General features: G+C 31.7%; 2 protein-coding genes across 4 annotated transcripts in view; one reads left to right on the forward strand and one right to left on the reverse strand.

The window, feature by feature from the left end:
* Nucleotides 1-10,604, reverse strand: part of xrcc4 (X-ray repair complementing defective repair in Chinese hamster cells 4) — a 47,681-nt gene extending 37,077 nt beyond the window's left edge. For all 3 annotated transcript variants that reach the window (XM_051121438.1, XM_051121439.1, XM_051121440.1), the window contains exons 1-3: nt 10,487-10,604; nt 4,485-4,627; nt 4,202-4,395 (exon numbers count right to left, since the gene is read on the reverse strand). In XM_051121438.1, the coding sequence (XP_050977395.1) occupies nt 4,202-4,395; nt 4,485-4,627; nt 10,487-10,491 (342 nt within the window). In that variant the 5' untranslated portion in view covers nt 10,492-10,604. The remainder of the gene's footprint in view (nt 1-4,201; nt 4,396-4,484; nt 4,628-10,486) is intronic.
* Nucleotides 10,546-19,054, forward strand: tmem167a (transmembrane protein 167A). Its single transcript, XM_051121441.1, has 4 exons — nt 10,546-10,674; nt 12,583-12,692; nt 18,030-18,064; nt 18,549-19,054. The coding sequence occupies exons 1-4, from the start codon at nt 10,672-10,674 to the stop codon at nt 18,617-18,619; spliced, it is 219 nt and encodes a 72-aa protein (XP_050977398.1). The 5' UTR covers nt 10,546-10,671; the 3' UTR covers nt 18,620-19,054.
* The last annotated feature ends 263 nt before the right edge of the window (nt 19,055-19,317 follow it).

The raw sequence follows: 19,317 nt of genomic DNA on the forward strand, positions 1-19,317 counted from the left end.
GCAGCAAAACAAAGAAGTGACAAGATATTAAACTTGACATGATTGCGTCTATCGAGTTGAGCAACAGGGCATTAGTGAAACTTAAGAAAATCAGACAATTTATAACAATTCTGCCAGAATTTCAAGCCTAATACTTAAACTTTTTTCAATAAAGGTCATTCTACAGAATTGGTTTAAAGTCAGGAGTTGGAAACATGTCTTTTTCCACAATTTTTTTTTTTTATGTATGCGAATTATATAATATCCAAGGTACACATTTCTAGTAATTGTGCAGTTAATTCTCATATTGTGTTTTCAGAATGTTTTGGAATATTTGTCCTCTCCCCAAATTTGTCATTACCAAAACACAATTTAATAAGGGTTATATTAAACTATAAAGACTTTACTCACATCTATGTTGTAAATATATGTTTTATTCAGCATTACTATTTTATTAAAAACTTTTCATAGCTAAATCAATAAGATTAAAAATTTGAACAATATTTCAAGTGTGATTTATGAGATTTGTTATATTTTGAATCCAGTTTTTTCTGTGTAAAAGGCAAAAAGTTGATCACACTGACTTCAAACTTAAGGATTCATTAGTTTGAATAAACACTGAACCAAACACTATCATAACATCTCAGTTGATAATTCAGTATACTTTATTTTTGACAAAACATTCCATGTTTCAATTGTGACTGCACATTTTCGGTAGTGACAGTAATGTTTTGGTAGTGACCACATCACATTGTTTCAGTCATGACTGTTAAGGTAGTGACAATTTTATGGGATAACAGCCACAAAAAAAAACAAAAAAAAACAATGATATCACTACCGAAACTCCACCAAATGTTTCGATCGTGTCTACTACTGTAGTGACAATTTTATAGAATAACTCCCAAAAAAGTGTGTTTAATTATAGAAAAATGGTGTTCAGTAGTGACATTCTTAAAAGTTACACATTGATATTGCATACTTTTGAACACATTTATCTCAAAATGATGGGGCATATCTACTCACCATGAGAGAGGGTGACACAATTATTTCCTGATCATAAATGTAGGTGTGTAGTTAAAATGCAGGACACATTTTTAAAAACATCAATGGAATAAAATGCTAATGTTATTTCAATATTATTTTCTTAAGTTGAAATTTAGGAGTTAGGGTACAGGACAGCCATTTCCCAAATGCAAATCTTAAGCTTACTCATATTTTAAATATGATTGTGGATTTCAATAGATAATAAAAGGATCTTAGTAAACAGCTAAGATGTGAATATCTAACTGCTTTTTAAAAGTGTTTTTTTTTTTGGATGTGGGACAGCATAAGCCAAATTGCTCCTGAGAGGGACCACATTTCAAGATGCATGAAAACTTCAAAATTCAGGAGACATTTGCAATTTAAACTGTATTTGTAATTGTTTCCATACTGCCTATTTGATTATAATTTGTATCAATATAATTAGTCATTAAATGTATTTACATTTTTATTAAACATTTAATTTTAAGGTCACATTTAAGATTTTACATTCGCATGTGGCAGAGGTTTTTATCCAATTTTTTTCTGAGACACCATGTGACAATGAAGACTGGAGCTGCTGACAATTTATCTTTGCAATAATTACATTTTAAAAAAATATAAAAAAATAAAATAGTCATTTTAAACTGTGTAATAACATATATAACATTTCACAAAATTACTGTATTTGTAATCAAATAAACACAGCCTTTGTGAGCAGAGACCGGTACATATGGCAGACCCTCAGGGGCCTATGTGGGGCAGGGTAACAGTACAGTAACAGCACATCTCTACATCTCCAGCACTACTTGAAAACATCTCATGTCAAAAAGGCCTCACTTAATCCCTTAAAAATGAGCGTGTAAAATTGGCTTCAATTTAAGATGGGTCTGAAATCAATATGAGACATTTAGAGGGAAGGAATCCTCTCTTGAGACCCGTTTTACACAAAGCAAACCTTATGTCAGATTCATCTTTCTCCAGGCTTTAGTAATTATGCCACAGTATTTCACTCCAAACAGACCATTTCTGCTACAATCGCACTACGCAGATGGAAATGATGGAGGAATTTAACTTGTATAGTAAAAAACATACTTGGATCCGGTACGTGATCTAGGTCTTGACGTTCAAGTTTACCGAAAACTTCCCAGACACTGGAGTTCCTCAGCACCCTTGAGCTTGGCAAGAGATCAAACGAGGGGAACCTCCTTTAAAGCTCGACATAAAGAGCGGTAGTTCTCTGGGAATGGTTAAGTGTTGAGAGCGATTTTGGCCAATCACGGGTTCAGTAGAGCCTCAAGCAAGCAGAGATCGCACAGCCTCTTTCTCATCCATGAAACAGATGTGTTCTCATAGTAGAGGAGAGGGACATGGGAATGAATGAGCGAACGAACAAGAACACAAAGATATGTTCACATAGAGGAACAAGATGATGGAGGGGAATGAATGAATGAATAAATGAATGAATGAAGTAATGAATGAGAAAGCAAATGAATGAATCAAGTGAATGAACAACGATTAATTTCAACAATTTTGTGCTTGTCAAATAAAATGTAAAAAAAAAAATCTATCGTTCTATACGTAAATAGAAAGACAGATAGAATGATGAATAGATGGAACAATAGAATGATAGGTAGCTAGATGAATGAATGAATGAATGAAAGAAAAAAAAATGAACTAACAAATCTATCTATCATTCCACCGTTCTACTATTCTATCTATTGTTTTATCTATCTTAGATGGATAGAATGATGAACAGATGGATAGATAGAACAATAGATAGATAGAATGCTAGATAGATAGATAGATAGATAGAGAAACGATATCAATGATGGAAGGAAATGAATGAACAAATCTATCTATCATTCTACAGTTCTACCATTCTATCTATCATTCTATCTATCCTAGATAGATAGAATGATAAACATATGGATAGAATGATGAATAAATGGATAAAAAGAACAAACGATAGATAGAATGAATGATAGACAGATAAAAAGATAGTCTGTATATCCATCTATCCATCCATCCATCCATCCAACCCTTCCATCATTCTATAATTCTGTCTATCCATCTATCTATCCATTCAGAGAAAAAGAATGGATAGAATGATAGATAGAAAGACAGATAGAATAATAGATAGACAAATAGATAGATAGATAGATAGATAGATAGATAGATAGGTACCAATGATGGAAGGAAATGAATGAATGAATGAAAGAATGAATGAATGGTCTATCCATCCATCCATTCATCTATCCATCTATCTATCATTCAGAGAGAAAAAAAATATTGAAGAAATGATAGAACGATAGATTGAAAGACAGACAGATAGATAGAAAGCAGAGAAACAATAACAATGATGGAGGGAAATTAATGAATGAATAAATGAATCTATCTGTCTACCGTTCTACTATTCTATCTCTATCTCTATCTATCTATCTATCATCATTCCATCTATCTACATAGAAAGATAGATAGAATGATGAATAGATAGATAGAAAGACAGAGAATAATAGATAGAACGATAGATATATTATCTATCTATCCATCTATCTATTCATGTATCCATCCATCCATCGTTCTATAGCTTTATCTATCATCTATATATCTATCTATGTCTATCTATCCATTCAGAGAAAAAGAATTGAAGAAATGATAGATAGATAGATAGATAGATAGTTAGTAGAGGAACAATACCAATGATGGAGGGAAATGAATGAACAAACTAACTAACCTATCTATCGTTCTACCGTTCTACCATTCTATCCATCCATCATTTCATCTATCTACATAAATAGAAAGACTGATAGAGTGATGAATAGATTGATAAAATGATAGAATTATAGATAGATAGATAATCTATCATTCTATCTATCATCTATTTATTCATTCATCCATGTATAGTTCTATCATTCTATCTATCCATCTATCTATCTATTTATCCATTCAGAGAAAAAGAATCCTACTTTTGATTTAAACTTTCAACTTAAAGTTGTCCAGTCAAGTTACAGATCATGAAGGGTCAGACTATCATTCTTACAATTTGACTTCAACTACATAACTCTGGCCAACTTTAGCATCTGGCACCCGGTGAGTGTTAATTTTGTACCCTGACTGCATACTATGCAAGAGTGCGTGTCAATCAGCGAGACCATTACATCACGCTGTGCTGCGTAGCGGTCTCATGCGTGCCACTCACCGAGATGTCGTTCTGCACCTTCTCATAAGACAGCTGCAGCAGGGGGCGACCGGGTCTCTCAGGTGTCAGGTGGAAGCTGTATTGGCCCTCCGCTGCCGGTCCCTCTCCGGTCAGAGCCAGGTGCAGGTCACCAACATACCGCTCCCGCTCCATCTCGATCTCCTGAGCTTCACGGGACACATCCTCCTCTGAAACTAACAAATGAAACCAAGGCCTGTGGTTTGAAATGTGGCGGTTTTGAAAGCTCTTCATGTCATGTAAATGTGATCATTCGACATCCTACCTTCACCACTCCATGCAGAGATGCCATCGGACAGAAGGATAACAAAGCCAGATCCAAGATCCCCAGCCCAGTCTAACTTAAGAAAAAATGTGCGATCAGGCTCAGAGGCAATGGAGATCTGACGCACACTAGTGCTGCGACACCTGCAGAAAAAAATTTTCATAATATCACACACAGCTAAAACATATGACCATACGATATGCTGCGTTCTATGCAAAAATGAACGAACAAACAATTCAGCAACTTCAGAAGTAATCATAAATACATATTGTGTAAAACGGACGGTTACTTTCAACTATGTTGTATATTAAAAAAAAAAATAAAATTTTTATATATATATATATATATATATATATATATATATTATATATATATATATTTTATATATATATATATTTATATATATATATATATATAATGAATATTTAAAAATTACATAGAATTAAAATCATTAGAAAATACTATATTATAATTAGACAATTAAAATTACATATATATATATATATATATATATAATTCTACATTATATTATAATATTATATTAACGTGCAAATATTAAAATATTAAAAATTAAATATAATTAAAATAATTAGAAAATACTATATAATAATTAGACAATTCAAATGATATAAATATATATAATTAAATAATGTATTATATATATATATATATATATATATATATAACACACACAATATTATATTCAAATTAATTTTAATTTAATACAAGTAATTCATAATATAATTTTAAATAAACTAAGTACATAAAAAAATAATTTACTTATTTTAATATAAATATGTATGAATTATTTAACAAACAAACATCTATTTACAATGAATTATTTAATGTAATAATAATTATAATACTATATTAAAATATTAAAAAAATAAAACACTAAAAAAACTAATATAGACACACAGAACTACGTATAAATTTTTAATAAACTAATTATAATATTATACATGAATATGAATTAATTAATACACATCTATTTACTACATGAATTATTTAATGTAATAATAATTATTATATATTAAAATATATCAAATTAAAACACTATAAAACTAACATACACAGACACATAAATAACTATGTCTAAAACTTTATAATAAACTAATTAGAATATTACACATTTAAAAAACAACTATGTTTTTTATGCATATATAGAAGTTTCTGCAAAGTATGTGAAGAATATGGAAGTTTCTGCAAACTCCACCATAGGCCATTAATGAATAGACGCAGACCTCACAGGAGTCAGAAAATCCAGTGAGTGATGTGTGAGAAACGTCCGACCTCTTAGGTCAGAGCTGACAATGTGCAGCGGCGAGGGGAAAGGTGAAGGACAACAAGAGGCATACTTGAGTTGACTGACGTTAACTTGCTTGTCAAATGTGTCCAAAACCCTCAGCGAACAGTTCACATCTGTTTCCCTTCCGTCGTGCATCACGACCAATTGTTGCCATTTCTGACATGACTTTAGTGCAAACCGCAGCATAAACGAACAGCGGGGTCGCCGCATTTCCAAAGGCTGACACGGTACGCGTTCTAAGGGAACAGGACAGCCATTCATTAGCTACAGTAACATCTGCACAGAGGTGATTCTTCGCCCTCAGTAATGACAGATGCACCAAAGCCTATAGGAATATGAGAAGGCGGCTTTGACAAATAAGACAAAGAATTCTAAGATGTGGCTGAGAAGCCAAGAAGGGGTCAGGGTGGAAAGTTCGGATGCGGCCTGCTCCTCAAGATGTTCAATCTAACTACCCAAACATTCATCCACGGGCATGTTTTATCCAAACTAAACAAGATTTAAGTGCCACATTCCCATCCAGAATATGCTATCTTACCAGCGCCGTCTGGCTGGCCTGGGTAATGGCGGATGAGAGAAAGCTGTTCTTCTAAAAAAGGTGGTGAAGCATACAAGGGGGTCCCAAGTCACTTTCCATACATGGAATTTGGGAATGAGAGGAGATAAGGAATTTGGATGGGGGAGTAGTGATAACACAAGAAGGAAAGGGAAGACAAAACAAAACTACTTGGATTGCTAAATGATGGATCGTATTTCAATCGTGATCACGATTTCTGCTACTCTCAGTTCATTAAGTATAATCGTCTGTGATATTTGTCTGTTGGTAAAAATATGGTACAAAAAAAGTAAAAACTGTAAATATTGTGAAATATTTTTACCATTTAAAATAACTGTTTTCTATTTGAATATTTTTTAAATGAAATTTATTTCTGTGATGAAAATCTGAATTTTTAGCATCATTACTCCAGTTTTCAGTGTCACATGATCATTCTAATATGCTGATTTGCTGCTCAGTATTTTTTGCAGAAACCATGATCATCTAAAAATTTGATTAATAGAAAGCTTAAAAGATCTTTATCGGCTACAAATGACTGTACTATTTAATACTGGACAAAACTTGACAGAAAGGCTTTATAATCATGATGTCCCGGGTTATACTAACAGTACTAGTCATGAGAGATTATTGGTTGCTTAATAATATATGTGAGAGCTTCTGAACGACACTGACTGAGGTGTAATTAAGACACATTCCACTCTAAAGCGCTCCATCGATGTCCCACAGATGGTCCCCACCATCTCAACAAAACCCTCTTGTCTAAACAAGACTGACATTCTACACAGCTGACAGTCTCTTTCAGGAAGGTTATGAAATATGCACAAGTAATGCTGAAAAAACTGTTTCACAGCGGTCGAAACATTATGAGGTTTCTCAGTGGTGAAAATCATAAAGAAATGTCTGGGTTGTATCTCACCCAAAAAGCAAAATAATAAATAAGACATTTCATTTTGCATATTTATTTTATTTGGATAAAACTTCAATTATTATACTGATAAAATCATAATGTTCCAAAGAAAATAATATGTATATGCAAAATTAAATGTCTATTTAAATATGCATGCATAAGTAAATAAATTAATTTAATTTAATGATATTTGTGATTTTCACCACTGAGGAATTTTGTTGAGAAATTGTGTTTCCACCATAGGGCAGGAATGAAGAGGGGGAGAAAAGATTTTTTTTTTCATCCCAAAATTTTTTTACAAAATTAAATGTCTTTTAATACCTGAATAATATATTATAATATATTAAATTCCACAAATACTACAATGACGTATACATTTTTACATGCAAATAAAATATATTTAGTTTGCATTACAGTAATTTAAATAACTTTAATTACAGTAAACAAGTTTAATGTTTATGAAAATGTCAAAATGCAAAATATAATTTATTTTAATATAAAAGAACATATACACTACCAGTCAAAAGTTTTTGAACAGTAAGATTTTTAATGTTTTTTTAAAGAAGTCTCATCTGCTCATCAAGCCTGCATTTATTTGATCCAAAGTACAGTAAACAGTAACATTCTGAAATATTTTTACTATTTAAAATACCCGTTTTCTATTTGAATATATTTTAAAATATAATTTATTTCTGTGCTATTTCTGTGCTGTATTTCAAAGCTGAATTTTTAGCATCATTACTCCAGTCTTAAGTGTCACATGATCCTTCAGAAATCATTCTAATATGCTGATTTGCTGCTCAAAAAATATTTATTATTACTATTATGCTGAAAACAGCTGAGTAGAATTTTTTCAGGTTTCTTTGATGAAAATAAAGTTCAGAAGAACAGCATTTATCTGAAATAAAGAAATCTTTGCAACTTTATAAATGTCTTTATCATCACTTTTTAGTAATTTAAATCATTCCTTTCCCAAAAAAGTATACTGACTCCAAGCTTTTGAATGATATAAGCTTTGTATTTTAGGTAAATGCTGATTTTTGGATTTTTCTATTCATCAAAGAATCCTGAAAAAAAATGTACTCAAATGAAAATTTAGCTTTGATCACTGGAATAATATACATTTTAAAATATATTCACATAGAAAACTAGTTATTTTGAAAAATGTAAAATATTTCACAATATTACTGTTTTTCCTGTACTTTGGATCAAATAAATGCAGGCTTGGTTAGCAGAAGAGACTTTAAAAACATTAAAAATCTTACCCAAAAACTTTTGACTGGTAGTGTATATTAATTTTTAATTTAAATCAGTAATAAATTAAATTCAACAAATACTACCATGACGTATACATTTCCACATAAAAAAAATAATATTAAATAAAACATATATAGTTTTCATTACGGCATTTTAATTTGTTTTTTATTACATTAAACATTCAATTTTTATGAAATAATGTCAAAATGCAAAATACAATTTCTTACATTTTTTTTTTTAAGGCCAAATAAGGCCCAAGCCCTGACTCCAGGTTTTAAGAGACCAGAATACTACTTTTTTCTGCACTTAATATTTTACATATATTGACCTTCAACTTTCTTCTTTGCATCTGCAACATTCTCTCCATATATCTATATATAAAGATATTCATAACGCATCAAAAGTTAAAGATTTACGCCTTGCTGATTTGAGCACCATCTCCTGTTCCCTTCTGTCATCAGCAGCCGGAAGCAAAACACAATGAATCAATTCTATTTTTAAGGGAAAAGTCTCATAATTTCTAGTTTCTAAAGGGAAAAAAAGCTAATCCTCAACAAAGAGAGAGTGCTGAAACAAACGGCTTGTGTTTTGCACGTCCATACATACAATTTTAGACTGACAGAATCACTAGAGAGCATCACTGGCAAGGAAGTAAACAGTCAGTTCTGCAACAAAAGCCTCAGAGTGATCAGACGACCAACTTTGGCTTCTGTTCAGTGAGATGGTAGTATGACATCATAGGCTGTCATATTTGCGTTGAAAAAAGGAATTGACAGTCCTGCTCTATGCATCTTTACATGTGGCAAATCCACACAGTCCACCCTTACAAAATGTAATGCAACCATAGTTCCCACCAAAATACCTTACGTATTAATAAATATTAATCATATATTTAAAATAAAACAAGTTTACATTAGAATGTGTCCTGTTTAATTACATTTCTTTTGTCATTTTAAATCTTTTTCAAACCAAAATAGGTTTGACCAATTTTTCAGCATTTTTTAAAAATTGTATGATCACCTAGACTTTTATATATTGTAATAAGTTCAGGTCAAAAGGTTATTGTTTCATTTTTACATAAATATGTTAAGCTAAATGACGATGGAACATTATAACAATTACACGTTGTTAAGTTATATGTGACCCTGGACCACAAAACCAGTCATAAGTGTCAATTTTTCAAAATTGAGCTTTATACATCATCTGAAAGCTGAATAAACAGGCTTTCCATTGATGTATGGTTTGTTAGGATAGGATATCTGGAATCTGAGGGTGCAAAAACATCAAAATATTGAGAAAACTGCCTTTAAAGTTGTCCAAATTAAGTTCTTTGCAATGTATATTACTAATCAAAAATTAAGTTTTGATATATTTACAGTAGGAAATTTACAGAATATCTTCATGGAACATGATCTTTACTTAATTTTCTAATGATTTTTGGCATAAAAGAAAATTCTATCATTTTGACCCATACAATGTATTTTTGGCTATTGCTACAAATATACCCCAGCGACTTAAGATTGGTTTTGTGGTCACAATATCCCAAAATATAAATCTAGAATATAAAATTTGCATAAAATATTGTTATTTATTTAATTATTTATTATTAAAATTATTATTTTACAGAAATAATAGTAACAGAAGGAATTATTTTTACTTTTTTTGTAAGAAATCAAAAATCAAAACAAACACACAAGGTCAATAACATGCTGACAACAAAACCTCCAATTCTGCTTTTATATTTGTGCTTAATATGACAAATAAAAATAACAATTCTCATGCTTCCCTTTTCCTAATTGTTTAAATCTTAAAGTGCGTCATTTTGTAACTGACGTAAGTTAAGAATATTAGTTTGTGTTTTGTTTATGACAGGTAACTACAACAGAGAACAGAAACAGCATCATGTTTATCACAAACAGGTTCATTCTCCTCACATCACACTCACACTGCGCTCTACACGTGTAAAATCTCACCTCATTCCGAAAGGAAATCGCTGTTGTATGTTAAATGAGTTTTAATTCAAACTAACACACTTCTGCAGATTTTATTTCCCTCTCTCATCCGGCTTTTGGACGCTTCGCGCTTCCAGGCTGCCGTACCGGTGACGTAATTTCCATTCTACACCGGAAGTGTGAGTTGGCTCGCCGGGGATATCAAGATGGTAAGCATAAAACTGTTATTTTGGAAAGTTTATACAAGTGAGGTAGAAACGAGAAGTCAGATTGACTGAATTCGTTTGAATGTCTTCGCGTGCGGTTTAATGTCGCGTTATATCCGTCCACGTTGCAGAGAAAATGAAACCAATGTCAGAAGTTAAATGTGCTGTTTGCTGCTATTGCAGTGATGCAGGAATATAAACAACAGAAAGCAGCGGATCGTGTTGATCAGTGCAATTAATCTGCGATTTGTTCTGCACAATTTTGAGCAGTTACTCTCTTGACTTTTGTTAAATGTAGTATTTGACAGTATTCAGGGCTGCTGCGAGTGTGATGTGGCAGAGAGAACAGGGCCTTGAACTGAAGACTTGTTTTTCATCAAAATGCACCATAACATTACACATTACACAACGTTTATGGCGATTAGATGTTATTCATGCAATCAGAAATGCAATCAAAATTAAGATTAAAGTAATAGGAGGAAAAATAAAATTTGAGTAATGGCTGCTGAAAATTTAGCTTTGCCATCACAGGAATAAGTTACATTTTAAATATATTAAAACAGAAAATAGTTGTTTTAAATTGTAATAACATATAATAATGCAAATTTGTTCTATATTTTTGTGGAGTATTTTTTTTATTTATTTTTTTGGCAATTAAATGTTATGTTTGCAAAAAATGATCAGATGAAAATAATGACTTCTGAAAATTAGGTTTTGTCATCACAGGAATAAATTATATTTTAGAATACATCAAATATTTATTTTAAATTTTACTAATATTTCTAACACAATATTGCTGTTTTACTGTATTTTAATTAAATAAATAAATAAATAATTGAATGAATGCCCTGGGGAGCATTTAAGTTATTTCATAAAATGCACACAAAGAAATCATTTCTGCCAATTGAATTATTTTAATGCAATCTCCATAATATAATAATGTTATTTTCAAAATAAATAATATTATTATTTTTAAAATAAATGATAAATGATTATTGAAAGAAAAAAAAATAATAATAATAATAAACTTTAATTACAAAATTAAGATGAAAGATATAGGAAAGAAAGTTATGTCACAAATAGACTTTTATTTATATATTTATTTTTTAATGGTTTATGGAATTTCAAATGCCTGAGTTAAATCAGTTGAAATAATTTCTCAGTTTGGACAGTTATGGTTGTTGCCTATAAAACAAAACATCTTAAATTACAAGTAATTGTAAATCATGCACAAGATGTCATAACTAAAACATAGAAAACATTCTGCTAGAAATCATGTAAAATAATTTTCTCCGTGTACTACTATGGATATCACTAGATTACTGCACATTTTTAAGATTAAAAAAAAAAAAAAACTTTTAAATGACCAAGTAATCAACTATTACAGTTAAATGATTAATCACGATTAAGCGCATGCAAAATAGAAGTTTTTGTTTCCATAATATATGTGTGTGTACTGTGTATATTTATTATGTGTATATAAATACACACACATACACTACATATTTAAAAAAATATTTACATGTATTTATATTAATATAATTGATATTATATATAAATATTTTTAATATATAAACATTTTTCTTAAATATATACATGCATGTGTATTTATATATATACGTAATAAATATACAGAGTACACACATATATTATGTAAATAAAAACGTTTATTTGGATGCGATTAATCGTTAAACATCCCTAAAAACACTCACCTTTTTGCCCACTCCCATTACTGCTTCTATTGTCAATTTAACAAAAAAACAAACTACACTAAACCATTTATATCTAAACAAATTTAAGATTTTTAAATGTGCATTAACTACTCCACTTTTTTGGGTTACATGGCTTTATCATTTCAGTCATTCATTAATAAGTAATTAATTATTCATTTTCTCTTTCTGTCTCTTGCAGTCTGCCATATTTAATTTCCAGAGTCTGTTGACGGTCATCTTACTGCTCATCTGCACTTGCGCGTACATACGAGCTCTCGCTCCCAGCCTGCTGGATAAAAACAAAACAGGGTATGTTTACTGCCATCCACATATTTGTATATTACCCATTCTGATCATGCGAAAATGAGAATCAGCTGAAAATGTGCTCACCCTCAGGCCATCCAAGATGTAGACAAGTTTATTTCTTCATCAGAACAGATTTTGAGAAATCTAGTATCACTTGCTCACCAACGGATCCTCTGGAGTGAATGGGTGCCGTCAGAATGAGAGTCCAAACAGCTGATAAAAACATCACAATACGCAATCCACACAGCTCCAGCCCATCTATTAACATTGTGAAGCAAAACCTGTGTGTTTGATGATTTTAACTTTAACAAACTGTCCTGTATCCATAATAATGCTTTCTCAAGTGAAAAAGTTCAATTCAATTCAAATTTATTTGTATAGCGCTTTTCACGATACATATCGTTGCAAAGCAACTTTACAGCAAATTAAAGTTTTTACAATATATTTTCTAGTAGCTTACTAGTGGTGACTATGTCAAGTTGATGTACATATGGCAAAGATGTATGGTAAAGCTCAATTAATGACGTAATCAAACAGACAAAGAACACTATAAATCAATAGCAAAATTTGGTAGTGCTGTATGTTGTTTCAGGGTTCTGAAGGGGTTGACATCATCTTGCAGAAAAGAGAACAAATAGAAACATAATTAGCGTAGCTGCTGTTCAAAGCAAGCAAAGATAGATTTGTTCAACCAGAGCTAAAAGATTAATAATGTGCATTTGATCAGATATAACTGCATTAAAAGTTTATGAGATGCATTTTTTGAATGCTTGGCTAAAATAGATGAGTCTTTAATCTAGATTTAAACAGAGAGAGTGTGTCTGAACCCCGAACGTTATCAGGAAGGTTATTCCAGAGTTTGGGAGCCAAATGCGAAAAAGCTCTACCTCCTTTAGTGGACCTTGCTATCCTAAGTACTACCAAAAGTCCAGAGTTTTGCGACCTTAGGGAGTGTGATGGATTGTAGCATGGTAGAAGACTAGTTAGGTACGCAGGAGCTAAACCGTTAAGGGCCTTATAGGTCAGAAGTACTATTTTGTAGCTGATGCGGAACCTAAAAGGTAGCCAGTGCAGAGACTTTAAAATTGGGGTAATATGATCATATTTTCTTGACCTGGTAAGGACTCTAGCAGCTGCATTTTGGACTATCTGTAGCTTGTTTATTGAAGATGCAGGACAAACACCTAGTAGTGCATTACAATAGTCCAGTCTAGAGGTCATGAATGCATGAACTAGCTTTTCTGCATCAGAAACAGGTAACGTTTTTTATAGCTTGGGAGTGTTTCTAACATGGAAGAGTGCTGTTTTTGTAACATGAGAAATATGATTTTCAAAAGACAAGTTGCAGTCTAACTTAACACCCAGAGTTTTGACTGTAGTGGAAGTAACAGTACATTCGTCTAGTTGTAGATTGTAAGCCAAGAGATTCTGTGTATTGTTTTTTGGTCCAATACGTAAGATCTGTCTTATCTGAATTTCATAGGAGAAAATTATTAACACACTCTGTTAACTTCTGTAATTTTTAAGTTTCATCTGGTCGTGTTGAGATATACAGCTGAGTATCATCAGCATAACAATGGAAATTAATCCTGTATTTTCTAATAATATTACCAAGGGGCAGCATGTATATTGAAATAGCAGAGGACCAAGGACAGATCCGTGTGGCACTCCATACCTTACTGGTGATAACTGACTCCCTGTTTAAATAGATGAAGTGGTAGCGATCAGACAGGTTGGATCTAATCCATCTTAAAGCCTGCCCTTGAATACCTACATAATTTTGTAGTCGATCTATTAGCATGTCATGATATATCGTGTCGAACACAGCACTAAGATCAAGTAAAACTAGCAACTAGATGCAGCCTTGGTCTGAAACAAGAAGCAAGTCATTAGTGATTTTAACAAGTGCAGTTTCTGTGCTATGATGGAGCCTGAAACCTGACTGAAATTCTTCATGGATATCAAAAAGTCATCACGTCTGAGTCAGGAGAGAAATATGCACAACGCACCATTTACAAGCAAAAAGAGCCAAAACAGTCCTAAACAAATATGTTGGTGGTTTTTGATGTGAGACAGAGAATGGACTGCTTATGTTTTAATCAGCTTTTTGGACTCTCATTCTGACGGCACCCATTCACTGCATAATTTCCACTGGCGTGCAATTGATGCTATGCTAAATTTCTCCAAATAATATGATGAAACAAACCCATCTCCATCTTGGCCTTTAATTTCCGCCTGAACTTTTTTTTCTTGAAGCACCAAAAGACCGGTGGTTTAAAGGTTAAAGATGTTGTCTAAACAGGCCTGGATTTGTTTTATTGTTTTATACAAACACTTCAAAAGAAAAACCTTTTGTTAATTTCCAGAAACAATCAGTAATATGCAGCTGAGGTATTTTTCTCATGGCCAAAAAGTTAACAAAAAGGAAACTCTTATTTTCTGTTAATAATAAATAATCTTCTATTTACATTTGTAATTTATTTGATTTAAGTTGAGTGTCACCGGTCAGTGTTTGTTTTGGGGATACGTTTGTGACCCTCTAACGTGGAGCTCGAGCAACAAGATGTTCGCCACATGTTTGGACTTCACATGACAGGACCAGGAAATGAAGGGGATAACTCACATCCAGCGATCTGATTTGAGCCAAGACAAATTAGCTGGAGTTGCTACATATTAATGGAATGGTTTTTGCGCCCCCTCAAATGGCGTACAACCGTGCAACCAGTAACTGTGACGTACAGATTACACTGAATTACTGCAGAATACTTATGGGAAGAAACGTGCAGTTCTGCTTGTGTGTCACAGAGTAAACGATCGTGCAAAACCACATCAAATATTAAGTCGTGTTTGTGCGATTGTTGCGAAATCTGAAGAGTGTTTGTTGGAGAAACGTGTGAAAGCTTTGTTTGACGTGGGGAAACGGAGGCTGGGTTTTGTTCCCGGGGTTCTGTTGACAGTGCGTGTTCTCGCTGACCTGTTTGTTGTTTCTGTTCAGGCCAGATGCCCGTCTGCACGTAGATTTCCTCCGTTCTGTCAGGCGTCTGTTGTGACATTTCAGGGCCTGTGAAGCTCGTCAGTCATCTCGTTCTGCCCTCTGTAATCTTCTGCTCCACGCTTCCTAGACGAGCAGTCGGCAGATACAAGACGGCGGCCCGCTGCTTTGTCGTTTACTCAAATCTTATTTTAAGGCCATGACATCAAAGACTAATTGTAGTACTGCTAACTCAGCATTTAAAAAATGTATGCAATTACAGTCTTTCGCTTCCAGGAAAATATATGTACACTATCATACAAAAAATGAATACTTTTATTCAGCAAGGACTCATTAAATTGGCCAAAAATGACAGTAGAGACATTTATAATGTTACAAAAGATTTCCAGTGTCGATGTAATAAAAAAAAAAAGTTTTAACATTGATAATAATTAAAAAAGATTCTTGAGCTCAAATCATCTATTAGAATGATTTCTAAAGGATCATTTGACACTGAAGACTGGAGTAATGATGCTGAAAATTCAGCTTTGCATCACAAGAATAAATTACATTTTAAATATATTAAAATAGAAAATTACAGTAGCCTGTTTCTACCACTGAATGAAAAAAAAATTATTGAAACTGTTCTTTTTTCTTAAAATTGCATGATATAAACTCACAATTGACTCTTTTTTTTTCAGAATTGCGTGATATAAACCCCAAATTGTGAGAAATAAAGTCAGAATTGAGATATAAACTTGCAATTGCAAGTTATAAAGTCAGAATTGGGAGATATATACTCACAAGTCTGACTTTGTTCTCAGAATTGCATGATATAAACTCACAATTGAGAGAAATAGTCAGAATTGTAAGATTAAAAACTCAATTCTGATTTTTTTTTTTCTCAAAAATGTGATTTTATATCTTGCAATTCTGAATTTTCTTAAAAATGAGTTTGTATGCCTCAATTCTGACTTTTTTTCCTCAGAACTGAGATATAAACTCTGAGTTTTTTCTCAGAATGGCATGATATAAACTCACAACTGCAAAAAATAGTCAGAATTGTAAGATAACTCAATTCTGAGTTTTTTTCTCAAAAGATGCGAGTTTGTATCTTGCAATTCTGACTAAAATTAGAGTTTGTATGCCACAATTCTGACTTTTTTCCCCTCAGAATTGAGATATAAACGTACAATTCTGACTTTTTTTCTTAAAATTGCATTTTTTTTTTCTCGAAAATGAGTTTGTATCTCATAATTCTAATTTAATCAGAATTGATGCAGTTACCAGTTCAGTCAGAATTGTGAGATGAGGCAAAAAAAAAGTTTACATCTTACAATTCTGAGAAAAAAAGTCAGAATTTTGAGAGAAAAAGTCACAATTACCTTTTTTATTTTTTATTCAGTAGCAGAAACAGGCTTCTATAGAAAAGGTATTTCAAATTGTAATAATATTTCACAATATTATTGTTTTTATTGTATTTCTGATCAAATAAATGCAGTCCTGATGAGCATAAGAGACTTCTTTAAAAAACATTTAAGAAAATCTTACTGCACCTGAACGTCTGAACAGTATTTAAAATATAATATAATAACATTTATTATAATTTAATTATAATTTAAATATAATTTGAATTATTTACAATAAATAATAATAGAGACATTTGGGTAGAATCATTAATATTTTAATTATAATTTAAATATTATTTATTTAGATTTATTTATTTATCAGTGGTAATACTGACTGCATTAACTATAATATTTTGTTGTGATTTATGGTTACTTTATGGAATCAAATAAGCTATCCAAAAATTTTAATAAATAAATAATAATAGAGACTTTTGGGTAAAATCATTAATATTTTAATTATAATTTAAATATAATTTATTTATTTATCAGTGGTAATACTCACTGCAGTAACTATAATATTTTGTTGTGAATTATAGTTACTTTATGGAATCAAAAAAAACCCCATAAATTTAGTGGACAAATAATAATAACATGGACAAAAGTTTGTTCATTTGCATACAACAAATGTTTTGGGGGTTTTTTGTATCATTTTTTAAAATATAAAAAACCTTTTTGGAAAAGAGTTGTTCATCACATTAAAAGCTTAGAATAGGAAACAATTAAAATCTGAATTTTTTTGTGATCACTGTTATCATATTTTGATATATATGCAAATTTTGTACATGTACTAATATTATTGGTCATTTTCCTTTTTTTATTTTATTTAAATGAGTGAATTTAATTTATTGGATATATAATTTACTAGAGCTTTTTTATTATGATTTCAGTGCACAGCTTTAATTGTTTGACATTATATCTGTTTAAGCATTATAACCTTAAACCCTTTCTTTTTGCCCTCAGGTTCCTTGGAATATTCTGGAAATGTGCGAGAATAGGTGAGTAAAACTATAAAAGCCATGGGTGTTTTGTTTTGTTTGTTTTTTTTTTAAGCCATTGTACAATGCAGGTAGCAGTTTCTGGTATAAGTAAGTATACTCATTGTATTTGTTCATTTCATATGTTAAAAAAATATATAATAAAATTATATTAGAATTTATTGTCATGTAGTGTAATCACTAGACTATACTAACGTCATGGACCGACATGTTTGTCTGTGAAGCCAGAATGTAACGTGGCGAAAATTCTATATGGATATTAATATTCAATATTACAACATGAAGAGCAGTAACCTACAATACTGATTTTTGTCATAATATTGCAGCCTTATGGGCTCCTGTTTTTTTACATGTATAATTTAGATGGCCTACAATTTTACAATTTTAAACAGTCTAACTAAGTAACTATGAGGTACAGCTGTATGTTCTAAGAAAAAACTAAATTCTATGTGATTTATTCTTTTGCTTTTCCATTATATTTCAGGTGAGCGCAAAAGCCCTTACGTGGCGTGTTGCTGTATCATCATGGCCTTCACCATTTTATTTTCGGAGTAGCAGCGGAAGCGTCTCAGGATTTGGAGCAGGCAGAGATGATTTCCAAGAACAGCTACAAAATTCAACAGCAGGGAACAAGATGTGTAATTGGGCGACTTTCAGACTCTTTCGGGCAGAACGGGCTTCTGGTAATGCATGTGCAGCGCTCTCCAAATACAGCTTGAGCGCTTCTCAGCCTCCCGGACCTATTTTTGTAAATACAAATAATTGTTGGTCTCCATGGTAATGCTCCAGTTGTCATTGACTCGTGCACTCAAAGCTGATCAGATGTAACGCGTTTGTCGTCGGAGCCGAAATGTTCGTCTGTGACATTTTAATATGGGACGTTGAGGATAAATTGGATGCACATGGATGTGCTTGATATCATGCTTGTTAAATTGTTCAGTTGAATCTGTTGACTTTACATGGACAAGTTTGCATTAAAAAATGAATTTATTTCAGAAATCTTCTTTTAAATTTTATGTTTGTGACATGTCTGTAGGATAATATTAGCTATTCACAACACAATACATTTTGGAAAATGTTGATAGCTATGTTGATATGATGATTGATATTATAAATAGTTACAGTAGAATCATGTGTTTATATTTTAAGTAAAATCAGGCATCAAAATATATATGTATTGTGCAGAAATTATTTTCATAACTTGGCATAGTAAATGTTTGAGTTGAAAAGGTTGGAAGTTGAGTTGGAAAAAT

The sequence above is a fragment of the Labeo rohita genome, chromosome 10 (genome assembly GCF_022985175.1).
Source record: "Labeo rohita strain BAU-BD-2019 chromosome 10, IGBB_LRoh.1.0, whole genome shotgun sequence".
Taxonomy (NCBI): Eukaryota; Metazoa; Chordata; class Actinopteri; order Cypriniformes; family Cyprinidae; genus Labeo; species Labeo rohita.